This window comes from Malaclemys terrapin, chromosome 11, assembly GCF_027887155.1.
Source record: "Malaclemys terrapin pileata isolate rMalTer1 chromosome 11, rMalTer1.hap1, whole genome shotgun sequence".
Taxonomy (NCBI): domain Eukaryota; kingdom Metazoa; phylum Chordata; order Testudines; family Emydidae; genus Malaclemys; species Malaclemys terrapin.
The window spans coordinates 6,692,673-6,707,447 of NC_071515.1; the positions used below are offsets into that span (position 1 = coordinate 6,692,673).

Sequence of the window (14,775 nt, forward strand, 5' to 3'; positions counted from 1 at the left end):
CAATCCAGGAAGAATGGAGACTAAGGGTCTTACAGTGACATGTGACTATGTCACCTGATAAGGAAATCCATCTTAAATCTGGTACTTTTCCATTTAGAAGGAGGGGTGGGGACCCAGAGATACAAAAGATTCCTGCCTTGTGCCAAAGCTATAAAAGGGGGTGGAGCAGGACAAAGGGGGCTGCCAGTCATGAGAACCCCTGCTTACCATCTGAGATGTCTGCTGGAACTAACAAGGACTGTACCAGGGGAAAGGATTGGGCCCAGACTAGGAAGGAGTCTAGTCTGTGAAAGAAGCTTATTGGAACATCTTTGAGGATGAGATATTACCTGTAATCAGTTTCTTAATGTATTAGTCTTAGACTTGTGTGTTTTGTTTTATTTTGCTTTGTGACTTCCTTTGTTCTGGCTATTATTACTTGAAACCACTTAGATCCTACTTTTTATACTTAATAAAATCACTTTTGTTTATTAATAAACCCAGAGTAAGTGATTAATCCCTGGGGGAGCAAACAGCTGTGCATCTCTCAATCAGTGATATAGAGGGTGAACAATTTATGAATTTACCTTGTATAAGCTTTATACAGAGTAAAAGGGATTTATTTGGGGTTCAGGCTCCCAGAAAGGCTGAACACTGGGTGCTGGGAAAGTTCCTGTTAACTGAGAAGCCCCTGGGCTGAGTGAATCTTAGTTTCAGTGAACTGCAGAGAGGCGTGGCCCAACCTCTGGGTCTGTGCTGGAGCTGACTGGAGTGTCTAACACGGCAAAACAGGAGTGGAGGGCGCCTCTTCTGGCAGGAGGGTTGTTCTCCGTGGTATCCCAGCTCATCGAGTGCCAGTCTTGAGGGGAGTCTCTGTGACCGAACCTGTCACAAGGGGGATCAGGTGAGAAAGGGCTACAGTTAAGCACCAAAGTATTTAAAATATTTAAAGAGCTTTCCTATAATAAATACGAAAACACTTTCTCTCACGGTGCACATTTAGCCTGTGCAACTCCTTGCCACAAGATACCTTTGAGGCCAAGAGCTTGCAGGATTTTAAAAAGATGGGATGCTTATCTGGATAACAAGAACACCCAGGGTTAATATAATGAGGATTAAAATGTAAAATACCAAGGTGCTTAAAGAATCATAAATTAGAGAATATTGGGGCTGGAAGGGACCTCAGGAGGTCATCTAGTCCAACCCACTGCTTAAAGCAGGACCAATCCACAACTAAATCATCCCAGCCAGGGCTTTGTCAAGCCTGACCTTCAAAATCTTTAAGGAAGGAGATTCCACCACCTCCCAAGGTAACCCATTCCAGTGCTTCACCACCCTCCTAGTGAAAAAGTTTTTCCTAATATCCAACGTAAACCTCCCCCACTACAACTTGAGACCATTACTCCTTGTTCTGTCATCTGCTACTACTGAGAACAGTCTAGATCCATCCTCTTTGGAACCCCCTTTCAGGTAGTTGAAAGCAACTATCAAATCCCCCCTCGTTCTTCTCTTCTGCAGACTGAACAATCCCAGTTCCCTCAGCCTCTCCTCATAAGTCATGTGCTCCAGACCCCTAATCATTTTTGTTGCCCTCCGCTGGACTCTTTCCAATTTTTCCACATCCTTCTTGCAATGTGGGGCCAAAAACTGGACACAGTACTCCAGATGAGGCCTCACCAATGCCGAATAGAGGGGGAATGATCACGTCCCTTGATCTGCTGGCAATACTCCTACTTATACAGCCCAAAATGCTGCTAGAAGGATGTAAGCCCTCATGTTTCAGGGCTCAAGCCAAACACTAATCAATGGAGGTTAGGAAGAAACTTCAAGTAAGGGCAGGTTATCCCATAACTACTTACTACATGATTTCTTACACCTTCATCTGAAGTGTCAGCTACTAGCTGCTTTTCTTGGTAGGATGCTGGAGTAGAGGAACCACTGATAAGCTAACTGATAGGTCTAAAAATGTAACTGTAAACAGGGAATCATCATCAAGCAGGTTTGTTTCCAGTACAGTCCTAGAGGGATCGGTTGTTGGCCCAGCGCTATTTAACATTTTTATCAATGACACGGAGGAAAACATAAAATCGTCACTGATAAAGTTTGCAGATGACACAAATTGGGGGAGTGAAAATGAACTGGACAGATCAGTGATTCAGAGTGACCTGGATTGCTTGGTGAACTGGGCACAAGCGAAAAATATGTGCTTTAATACAGCTAAATGTAAGTACAGAGATCTAGAAACAAAGAATGTCAGCCATTCTTAGACGATAGGAGACTCTATCCTGGGAAGCAGTGAGTTTTGGGGAGAGGGGTGGATAATCAGCTGAACATGTTCTCCCAATATGACACTATGTGATCCTGGGATGTATCACGAGGGGAATCTCGAGTAGGAGCAGAGAGGTTATTTCACTTCTCTATTTGGCACTAGTGTGACCGCTGCTGAATACTGTGTCCAGTTCTGGTGCCCACAATTCAAGAAGGAGGCTGATAAATTGGAGAAGGTTCAGAGAAGAGACACGGGAATGATTAAAGGGTTAGAAAACATGCCTTACAATGATAGACTCAAAGAACTCAATCTATTTAGTTTAACAAAGTGAAGGTTAAGGGATGACTCAATCACAGTCTATAGGTACCTACATGGGGAACAGACATTTAATAGTGGGCTCTCCAACCTAGCAGAGAGAAATTTGAAGCTGGACAAATTCAGACTGGAAATAAGGCGTGTATTTTTAACAATGAGAATAATTAACCATTGGAAGAACTTACCAAGGGCCATGGTGGATTCTTCATCACTGACCCCTTTTAAATCAGGCTTAGATGTTTTTCTGAAAACTCTGCTCTAGGAATTATTTTGGGACAGTTCTCTGGCCTGTGTTATACAGGAGGTCAGACTAGATGATCACAATGGTCCCTTCTGGTCTTGGAACCTTTGATCCGATGAGCATGGCAGTTCCTATGTAAGCTTTGTAAAGAAGAAAAATGCTGGGGTGTGGGTTGACTGACACAACCATTCACTAAACAAGCACTATAACTGGTGAATTTCTCCAAGCTGACAATATCATTCTGTTCTTTTTCCATAGATTTTCTTATGGCAACAAGCTTACTATGTTAAATTTATAACATTGCTTAAGTTTCTTCGCTTACTTTCCCCTCCTTTCAGGCTTAACAGTGCCATGGACAAGTTTCCCCTTCCTCTTCTAGACTGGGTTGTAGCTAGCAATACTAACTTTGTATGCACACTGGCCAGTCTTTCATCACAGCAATACACCACAGACAACCATCTCCTTCCTTAGAGGTTTTTAAGGTCAGGCTTGACAAAGCCCTGGCTGGGATGATTTAGTTGGGAATTGGTCCTGCTTTGAGCAGGGGGTTGGACTAGATACCTCCTGAGGTCCCTTCCAACCCTGATATTCTATGACTACGTGAAGTATAAGCTCACTACTACTATTCATTGGGTGCAGATAAAAAATTTAACATTGTCATATACCAGCAGATTTGCTTTTCCCTTGCTACTTTAACACAAGAGAGAGAGCCTCAGGACACTAGACATCACTATGGGGTGCTTTACGAGGCTTATGCCTTCCTGCCATGATGCTCCAGGGCCTGGAGGTGCTGTGTCTGCAGTGCTGCCAACTTGGAGACGTTGGCATGCTCAGGATAAAAATGTGATTCCCTTGCCACCTAACCAGCAGGCTGAGCTGTTTCAGCTGTGTTTCTACCCTCTTTAATAGTGGTAGGAAAAACTGAGTTGATGAAAACCTTAATGTTTAGTTATTTTTAGAAATGCAGTGCATAATAGCACTCACACAAGGAGCCATTATCATGGGGTAATTGGCTTTCTCAATTTCTTTTCCCAGTGCTTCATCACAGGGTCTCCTTATCTCTCAGTTGGTCAATTATTTTATGGCTGTGATCATCTTAGTGGGGGAATGATTGCTTGTTAGAACATCTGTTAAAATTCCTAATGTTAAGTTTATGGAAAATGTGCCATTACTTTCTGTACTCGTTCAGATTATTTTTTCTTCTTCTTAGCTTCACTTTCATCATGATTTGATTTTATTTTTTTAATGAATGCCCTAGAACATCATCTTTACAAATCTGGGCATCAGAGTCAAGCAACAAAACTTCTCCATTGAACTCTTGCAATGACTATTGTGTACCATTTACAATTCTGTGCCCCTCTGAGAATGCCATGATGTGGGGAATGAATCTCTCTATCTAGACTGCAACGCAAGGTGGTTGTTCTGCATAGGATGTGTCCCAGGGCTTATGCATATCACAAGATGATGGAGCAAACCAACTGCCTGTCTTGTGTAGTATCATCTTTAAAACATCATATATTGGTTGCTATTAAAGGAAGGTTTAACCTTTTATAATGCACCAAATTATGCAATACCATCCCAGAGATGGCAGAGGTGGGCATTTATTCTTGAACCCAGCTCATGGCTATGCTGAGAAGCAAGAGAACTGATAGGCATGGTGGATTCTTCATAGCTGGAGAGAAATTACATTCTCTTAACAGTGATGTGGCATCCACCCCGCAGGTCAGAACCAAAACTGCACCTTTGGCCAGAACTAAAACCAAACATGAACCTTACTTCAGTGGGGGGGTTTATATATATCTAAACAGCATTATCCATGATTCAAAACTCCCAAATAGAACTGAACATTGGGGTTGCCTGAAAGTTCAATCTAGATATGGATCTTTATTTCACATCTGGCCCTGTATATTTATAGTTGGATGAACCAAAGCCTGGAATCCAAATTGAACTGGAAGACATTTGCGGTCCAGTTCTGGATCTGCGTTTTGTGGTTTGAGTTCATTTCTACTTTGTTTCACATGCCTCTGCTTCTCTTGGTTCATTCAGAGGCTGAAAGTGTAAACACAAATTCCTTACAGTCCCTCAGATTTCTAACTTGCCAGAAAGAAGGAAATTTCATAAAGCGTGATGGTGTGAGAACATAAGCTCTGTTTTTAGACTAGGCAAAGTGGCCAGAATAAACTTTTCCTTAACATATACACTTCTAGATGTTTGGGAATTGGCACTAACACGGTATCTGAGATTTATTCCTTGTTAGTTTTTAATTTAATGAGAATTACCTAATTGGTCATCATTTTCTGTTTGTGTGTGTGGGAGAAGGGAATGACAAGAAACTGCCATATGTTAAAGGATCATTAATCTAACTGTTTTTAATTTGAACTACTGTGAGTTTATTAGAACTTAATCGCTGAAATTATCATTTTATATAGTTTGTATGTAGGGAGAGGGCTTACGATAAACAGCTCTGTGAATAATACTGTATGACGGGACATTCCCCAAAGGGACATGCACAGATAAACCACAAAGTCCTGAGAGAGCTTTAGAATTGGACTTCTTTTTTTTTTGTAGATCAAAGAAATCCTGGAAAACCCTCACCTGCTAACTGTTATTAAAATAGAAGAAGCTGGAGATGAAATCGTGAGCAATGCCATTTCGTTTGCACTGTATAAAGGTGAGCACTGAGCTTTCGCCCATTGGCTTTGATTTCACTTTGCTCTTAGTACAAGTATGGCCCTGCGGCTAGGGCACTAGCCTAGGAAGCTGGCTACCTGGATTCAATTCCCTGGACAAGTCTATCTGTGCCTTAGCTCCCCATCCTGTCATGCATGAATCCTATCTGCTGGACCATCTCCGCGGAGGCTGGAATTTCCAAAGGCGCCTAAAGGAAGTCCCAGTTTGGACTGCCATTGATGTTAATGGGAGTTAAATTCATGGGGAGATGGCGCGTACACCCTGGATATGAGAAACAAGCATTGAGAACAGGAGACTATCCTCTTGCCCCATCCTACATTGGTACCCTCTCCTGGCAGTTGTACGGCAGTATCAGAAGAGAATGTGGTTCCATACTCTTACTGAAGCAAGTCAGAGTATTGGAGTATCTCAGAACTGGTAATTCCAGTGTGGAGAGGGAAGCCCCCCGCAAATACTGAGCAATTAGACCCTCTAAAACATTGACTTTGGCATAGTATGGAGTGTTTTCTGCATATTAGGAAATGACTGAAAACCAACACAAAAGGGGTTTCTCCAATTATACTTTAGTAGATGGATTACTCAGCAGCTTGTGGTGTAAAACTCACAATAAAAAGGCTTGAGAGCAGTGGGTGAGAGAGAACTTTGACAGTCAGCAATGAGGTGATGGCCAATTAAGAGTTCATCTCACTAATGCTCATGGTGCTACCTGATCCTTCTTACTTGCAAATTCCATTTAATCACTGCAGTGAGATGTGCTGGGGCCAGATTCTCCTCATAGTCCCACTAGTGTATAAATTAAACTCTATTGATTTTACACCTGTGTGAATGGAGAATGGGGTTCCCTCAATGCTTCCTGCTACCAGTCCCCTCAGGGTGGCTCTGGAAAGAGTTTGACTCCATTGAGTGAATTGGGGTCACTCACTGCTTAGTTGCAACTAGAGAGGGGACCCAGAGATATTAACTCATCTGTTGGGTCAATGCCCCGAGGCATGGTTGCCCCCTTCTCCCTTCCTACATCCTCTCCCAAACTCTGGGCAGCTCCTTCTGCGTGGAGCACCCATGGAGGAATTTGCGTGGGTTACTGGGTGACTGATAGTGCCAGAGAGGCAGCACTTCCCCATTACATGTGGGCAGGCAGAGGCCACATTCTGGGATGCAGTCCTAATCAGTGAGAGGTTGTGTCACTGCCTGCCCTGTTACCCTTAAATGCTCTGCTGCTATTGTTCAGAGCCCAGACACCAACAGCCAGCAGACAAGCACGCAGTTCCCTGAGTGTGTGTCTGAGTGCTGGGCGGCCCTAGTTCAGTACTGATCCCAGCAGCCTGCCTACAACAGCCCCTCCCTGGGTCTCCACCAGCCTTGGTTATGACTTTGTGACCCCAACACACTCCCAGTCCTGAATTTCCCCAAAACCATCTGCCCTGAAATGTCCCCTCTCCTAAAACACTCGGAGTACTGAAGTCTGTTGCTCCTCTTGAGAGACAAAAGCACAGCAGTTTGTTGCTTTAACTGGAGCTATTCATCACTTCAAATCAAACATGGTCCTTGGTTGATTTAAAATAAAAACAAAACAAAACAAGTTTATTTAATCAAAAAGGGGTGTTTTAAGTGAGGTCAAGTATAAGGGCTAAAGTCAGAAATAATTAAAAACAAATAAAAATGAAAAAAATACTTTCTAGTGACTAAGACTTAATGAAAGGACAGCCTTGCTTCCAGGTAAGATTCTTACCGCACTTCCTGTCAGCAAGATGGTCTGACCATCCCCGTGGTCAGGATCTCCCGCAAAGTGCTCGGTTCCTTTTATGTCTTAGATGTAAGATAACTTGGGGTTCTTTGCCTCTCTCTTCTTTAGTAGACCGAACTTTTGAAATGTGCCCTTCTCAAAGTCCAGTGTCCCCGCAGTGAGGAAATGTGCCAGGGAGTCTGATGGGGAAAGTTCCGTGCTGGTTTCTTCCCTGCTGATGCTTTCTGTAATGCAGATTGATCGGTCCTGCACGTGCTGATATGCCAGTGAATGGCCACTTGACTATGATTGCCTGTTGTCTGTGATTGCACCTGGATAGAGGCAGCGACCTTTCCTTTGTCTGGAAAAAAACAGTTTGCCCACTCCCCAGACTTTTCTGGTTCAAACACATTTAGTCCCATATTTCCTTCATGTTTGTCCAGTCCTTTGGGAGTTTACCCTACATAGACAACACAAGAATATTACTGGTCAGTGTGTATCATTGGTTTTCCAATGATATTTTACATGACACTTATTAGATACAGATTGACATAAGTGAATTGGGGCACACTGAACTGGTCAGGCCCTCTGAAACTCACTACCTGATGCTTTTAGGATCACAGGCTTGCTCTGGGTAGTTACATGGACAATCTGCCTTCAGGTAATGCAATCCGTGTCATTTTAAGTGCAGTTTAGTATATACATACCACATAGGTATGTGTGTTTTTAAAATGTGCACAACCTCTGAAGCTCTGTTAAAGCTATAAGCGACCATTAAAAAAAGACAATAGAGGCTTCTTTTGTGGCTGGGATGGGGAGAGAGTTAGGGATGGTAAAATATAAGCCAAGGTGCTCTCCAATTTCCAGTCCTTACTTAGCTGAGTCTTCCTCCTCCAGCTTTCAGTACCAATGAACAGGATAAAGATAACTGGAATGGGCAGCTGCAGCTGCTGTTGGAGTGGAACCAACTGGACCTGGCCAGCGATGAGATCTTCACCAATGACCGGCGCTGGGAGGTAGTCAAAGATTGCACCTTGGCAGAGCTAGTGGGGTTGGCGGAGACAAGAAGTGACCATTTATGTAGGCATCGCTATTCTGATGTTTGTAAATAACAATTCCATTCCAGCTCATTCTGAAGTGAGCAGAATATATGGGCTTAAAATACACTAACCTGTCAGACAAGGGTATTCTAACATGGCAAACCCATTGCTATGATGGCACTGCAGTTTCGCAGCTTACCTGGGTATGAAATATACCATTACTTCAGGTAGGTTACTCGACTGCTTGGAAACTGATGGTCTCACTCCAGTTCCTTGTCAGCCACAATGGTGGTTGTTATGTTAGCTGATGATTAATATTATCTTTTGCTCTTTGAGCAGAGGTCAAGGCTTGAAAGAGTCCAGAGACTGAACCACCCTTTCTAGAAATGGGCCTTCTAGAGTCAGATTTGGGCATTTTGGGGGCAGAGCGCAGAAGGTATCTGGAAATTCTTGATGAAGCCTATACATGGAATAGCTAGGTATGCTTATTTCAGTCACTTCCCAAACCACAGCCATGGCTGCATTCTGAAGGAAATGTGGAGCAAAGGGAAAATGTGACCAATATTTATCCATAACAAAACATGTGAGCAACAGCAGAGGGATAGGGGACAATGGATTCTGCTCAGCCATCCACAGCTGGCCTTGTGATAATACCTGGCTTTTCCTCGTTTTCTCCCCAGTCTGCAGACCTTCAGGATGTCATGTTTATAGCTCTTATCAAGGACCGGCCCAAATTTGTTCGCCTCTTTCTGGAGAATGGCTTGAACCTGAGGAAGTTTCTTAGCAAGGAGGTCCTTACAGAGCTTTTCTCCAACAACTTTAGCAGCCTGGTGTTTAAGAACCTGCAGATTGCTAAGAACTCCTACAATGATGCACTCCTCACATTTGTGTGGAAGATGGTTGAGGACTTCCGAAGAAGCATCAAAAAAGAGGATAAGAACGGCAAGGATGAGACAGAAATACGGCTGTTGGTAAGTAACCAATCAGTTATCTAGCCATGTGTTCCTTAGTAGGAAAAGAATTGTCTTCCCTATTGCCATTATAACAGAAATGAATTTGTATTTCAATTGTTTAAAAAATGCTACAAATTGTGCGGAGTGCAATGGCCTTGAACGTACTGATGCATTCCACATGTTAATCTACGGCATGGATCTTTGCATTGCTCAAGTGCTAGAAGAATATGTGAGTCTTTTGTGTGAGGGGCATGGTTCCATATTGTGGTGATCTCAGAGCAGTTTTAAAATATGTTGTAATGAAGGCCTACAAAGAACCCCAAATTCATATCATTGTGGATGAGAGAGCTTTCAATTGAATATGGCTCAGTGAAGGAAATGGAAATTGTTTTTTATGTTACTGGGAAGAAAAAATTTGAAAACGTGACAGTGCACAAGAAACCAGCTTGTCCAGACAACTTAACTCAATACTTCGAGAGCATCGTTCTAGCCCCTTGGGTCCCATGCTACTTTTGGGTCTGCCTACTCCTACTTCCATTGCCATGTACCACCAGCCTCTCCATGGCTTTCAATAGGGCAGGATCAGGCCTTTAATGCAGACCTGAGTTACAGAACTGGAATTTCCAAGGCCTGTGCATGGAGGATAGTTGGTCCCCTTCTGGCATTAGCATTTGTGAATCTGATTCCCTGTACATTCTTTTTCTTCATGAGCCATGGAGAAAACAAGAAGCTCTGCATTGCCGTCTTCATGCTCATAATGCCAGCAGCTCTGCATTAAGACAATGACTAGAGTCAAATCTCATGCTTCAGGGCTTTAGCTGGACACCTGCATGGGTCAGGATGGAATTTTTTTCCCTGATGCACATTTGGCCAACTGTATTCTGGGTTTGGTCACCTTCCTCTGAAAGCAACAGGGATTGGCCACAGCTGGATACAGGACATCAGGTGGGGTGGTATAGAGAATTTTCTTTTTTAAGATATGTCTACACTGCAAACCCTCTTCCCCACATCTCCCTGTGATTAAGTTTTACTCCGTTTCCCCTACATTGAACTCAATAACTCAGGTTAAAAGAAAGCAATTCAGTCCCCAGGAGACTAAGCATCTGGTGTCCCACAGGCAGAGAAGAGGAGGGACTGAGACTTCAGGCACACAACTCCCATTAAAATTAATATGAGTTGTCTCTTTAAATCCCCTAGTTGGCTTTGAAATCTTCAAAGAACACTTTGTTCTCCATTTTCTGCTGAGTTATTCTTGCTGCATGGCAGTTAATGTCCAGTAATAATTTTATTGGCAGGCTAGAACTTTTGAGTGTCATAAATGGATGCATGCTATATTAAAACGAAATAAAATAATGGAAGTTGTTACTATCAGAATATTTTCAAGTTTATGGTAAGAGGTCTGGTTCAACACTCAGGGCTTAACTAAAAGGTATAGAATGGGGGTGTTTCCACCTATCATTCATCTCCTTGTAAAAATGGCATTTAGCTATGAAGCCATGTGTATATCCTCGAGGCTGGCTAAGCTACGCTCTGCGCACGAGCAGCGTGGGAGCAAAGATGATTTTCTGCTGCCTTGCTATTGTTTTCCATTTTGGGAGCAGCTGAGAGCCAGCTCGTTCTTCAGCACAACTTAGAGCGGCCTTAAGGTTGCTGGGCAGCAGTGCAGAGAGAACAAACCAGGGAGCCAAGTTTAAGAGGTGTAATAACCTAATATCTACTTGATTTAAAAAATAAAACCAAGGTCATTGAACAGATAGTGCCCTTACTTCCTGCAGGATGAATCTTCTATTACAAGGCATCCCTTGCAAGCTCTCTTTATCTGGTCAGTTCTTCAGAACAAGAAGGAGTTATCCAAAGTCATTTGGGAACAGGTAGGATTCTTTCCCTTTCCCTTTCCCCCAGCACTGTTGTATTTATCGTGGCATGTTAAGCCTTTGCAAACATATTCCCTCTGTCCTCCCCAGAGTAACCACCTGGGCACTCAAATGCATGATAGATAAGCTACCGATTTAAAACGTTTTACAGTTTTTCCTCTCTCAATCTCCTAACTAAATGGGCCTGAGCTGCTAAATTTGGATCTGGATTTGGATCCATCTATGGATTTCAAGACACTCTCCTCACCTAAAGTTTGAGGGAGGGGTTGATTCAGCCTTTGAAAGGTGCTAGCTGTGAAATTCATAGCTGGGCCCATGTTTGGATTATGAACCCCCTCCCTCTTCACAGTATGAAGATCATGTGATCCAGGCATATGGTTTGATCTAGTTTCTACTTCCAATGAAAAATAGAGAGGCATATTTTTTAAGGAAACCAAAACTGTATATTGGTTTCAGGTCCGTCTAGCCCAGTATCCTGTCTTCTGACAGTGGCCAGTGCCGGGTGCCCCAGTGGGAATGACCAGAACAGGTAATCAGCAAGTGATCCAGTCCCAAAGACTGACTGGTCATAGTCTAAAATTTTCCCTAGTTCCTTAATTCTTGGTTATCTAACTGGGCACTCAAAAATGGAGGCACCTGAAATTTAGTGGACGCTCCTGATTCTTTTCTCCTGTGTGTCTTAAGCTGAGCACCCAATCTGCTAATACAGGTTCCTGTGCCCATGCCAAGCCATGGCAAGTTCAGCAGGGATCAGGAGGTGTCCAGGTGAGTGTGCTGCAGTGTAGGACTGTAGAGAGCATTCTAAACATCTGACTCCAGGACTCGTGTCTAAATTCCTGACACCTTGGAGAGGGTTTTAAGGCGATTTTAACCATAGAGACAAAATGAGTCACCTTGTGCCTAGAATAGTTCAGTTACAACCTGGTGTGATGGTGTTGCATTGAGTGGCTGGACTATGCTTGTTTTGTGGATCTGGATCTTCATTTTCCGTTGCTGACAACGTGGCTCTGTTTACCAGCCTTTAATGAACCACCAGAACAAACAAACAAGGCAAGAAAGACAAAGCAATGATGTAAAAGGGGGTGGTGGAAGAAGCCTGTGGGTTTTAAGCAGTGGAACACATCCTCACTTTGCACGGAAGAACTGTTGGTGCTCTGAGCCAATAGTGGAGAAGAATGGTGATGGCCGTGCCGTGCAAAGAGCTCCATGTGACTTCCTGATTCTCTGTCTCTTCGCAGACCAGGGGCTGCACTTTGGCAGCACTCGGGGCCAGTAAACTACTAAAAAGCCTGGCAAAAGTGAAGAATGACATTAATGCTGCTGGGGAGTCTGAGGAGCTGGCAAATGAATACGAGACAAGAGCAGTAGGTAAGCGCCTGTGTTAACAGACTTGGAAACATGAGCCATGTTCAGGTGGTGATCAGCAGCTTGTAATGACGGACGCAGAGCTGCAAGATTTTTCACTTGTACTCCTTGAAAGCTTTATGGGATGTCATGTCGTAGAGACAGCCTCTGGCTGGGCTGGCAAGAGCCTCCAGGGGGAGGACAGAAGAAGAGGTGTCTGTGGACTGGAACAGAGGACACAGACAGAAAATTCTTTGCTAGCTCCTGGCCCTGGATAGGCAAAGCACTCAATAAATAAATAAATAAATAAATAAAGGTCTGTGATGGCTAATGAGGCCTGTGACTTTAAAACTTACACAGACACCTACAGGAAGTGTGTGATGAATGTCAAGGCTGGAAGCTGAGCCCAGCTCTGAGTCCCAGTGCAGCACCATAACCAGGGCCGGCTCCAGGCACCAGCCGAGCAAGCTGGTGCTTGGGACGGCAGATTGTATGAGGCGGCATTCCGCCTAATCCAGGCTCTGAGGCTCACTGCCATGGGTCTTTTTTTTTTTTTTTTTGCAGTGTAGACATACCCAATAGAATGAAATGGGGACACTTTTTTTTCACCATGGTTCAAAGAAGCACACAAGAAGGGAAATCAAAGCTACACATTTGTGCAGAAAGAACGTACCCAGTTCTCAAGTGAATTTGAATTTTCACTGGTTGTATCTCATGGGTTATGCTGAAATACTTAATAGGTGTTGTCAGAACATTTTATTTCATGTACGGTGTTTGTAAAAATTGCCTAATTTTATAGGGTCAGATTTTTAAAGGTATTTAGTTGCCTACTGGGATTTTCAAACACTCCTATTGAAATCAATGGGTGCTAGGTGCCTAAGTGCTTTTCAGAATTCTACAGGGCACCTATTTGCACCTTGGGGAACCTAAATGCCATTAAAAATCTTGCCCGTAATCCTCCTCACCCTTATTTTTATCTAAAATAAAATATTAAGGCCAGAATGCTGCCAACCGTCCTCATTTGGGTAACCCTGTTGAAAGTAACGGGGTTATTCATGGAAATAAGGCCAGCAGAATTTGGGGCTCAGTCCTGATCCTATTGAAATTAATGGCAAAACTGCTATTGACTTGCTTGGCCCAGGACTGAGCTCTCATAGGCCTTTTGACGAATGGAATTGTGAGGTTGTCTGTGTACAGTCTCAAACGCTCTATCCAATGTGCCGGTTAAAAGTGGGTATTTTTCTAACTGCCATCGCTACAAAATCCCCCTGGTGTTCGCAAGTTATATTGCAATGGGTTTGCCAGCACCGAAGGGACTTTGCCAGCTTGCTCACTTTTAGCTGTGTTGGTTCTGCAGGGGCAATGGGAGTCCAGTGCTACAAAGACTCACTTTTGTCACCGCAACCAGTAGCTAGACACACACACGGAGCAGATGTGTTAAGCAAGAAGGTACCATTTTTACTGGACTACTTCTCAGTGCTTAATCACAACCTAGTTTTGATATCAATATGCAATCATCAAATCAGTTTGAATTTCACCATACACTTCCATGCAGACATTAAATTTGGAGTCCACTCTTCTAATCTACGGTGGTGAAAATGGGGAAGGAGCTCTTGTATTGGACATTAATTGCCAAAAACGTTATGAATGCAAATTGAAGATTCTACAAGCAAATATGCCGTTCAGAAAAAAATGAGTTGACTCCTGCAGCTACATTAGCTCAATCATGTTGCACAAACATAGTATTTCCTATTCCTATTAAATATGTAGCTTAGCGTGTCACTGATTTATATTGTAAAATATACAGGCTGTGCAAAATGGCTGAGTGAATGTTGCGCTACGAACCTTAGTCTCAAGATTTCCGGCCTCTTGAGTTCTGCGAGCATGAGTGAAACGGGGCCAGGGATCTGGGTAGAGTGAAGAGGTGCGTGGCTGACACGGGCTTTCTTTTTCCCCTTCTGTCCTTGTGGGACTGTCTCTCCTTTAGAGCTGTTCTCTGAGTGCTATAGCAGTGATGAAGAGCTGGCCGAACAGCTGCTGACTTATTCCTGTGAAGCCTGGGGTGGGAGCAATTGCCTGGAACTTGCTGTGGAAGCTAAAGATCAGCAGTTCATTGCGCAGCCGGGAGTGCAGGTAACACAAGCTAAAAAGCAGTGATTCTTCCCCTCCCCATCCCCACAAGAAAAAGATCGCTGATCACTTGCGATGTAAATATTGTGCTCACTTCCTTTTTAAAGGTTATATAGATTAATTGTTTGAAAACACCTATCCTAAAGAAATACAATGGCCGAGGCTCTCATTTGTTTGGAAGTCAGGCGTTTCGGAGAAGCATCCCACAGCAACGTG

At 43.5% G+C, this 14,775-nt stretch overlaps 1 protein-coding gene across 1 annotated transcript in view; it reads left to right on the forward strand.

Annotated features, from left to right (window-relative positions):
- The window catches only part of TRPM8 (transient receptor potential cation channel subfamily M member 8), a 104,384-nt gene that overhangs the window by 42,466 nt on the left and 47,143 nt on the right, over window positions 1–14,775 (forward strand). The window contains exons 10-15 of the mRNA XM_054044163.1: window positions 5,373–5,475; window positions 8,116–8,234; window positions 8,939–9,229; window positions 10,987–11,082; window positions 12,324–12,453; window positions 14,417–14,562. Coding sequence (XP_053900138.1) covers window positions 5,373–5,475; window positions 8,116–8,234; window positions 8,939–9,229; window positions 10,987–11,082; window positions 12,324–12,453; window positions 14,417–14,562 — 885 coding nt within the window. The remainder of the gene's footprint in view (window positions 1–5,372; window positions 5,476–8,115; window positions 8,235–8,938; window positions 9,230–10,986; window positions 11,083–12,323; window positions 12,454–14,416; window positions 14,563–14,775) is intronic.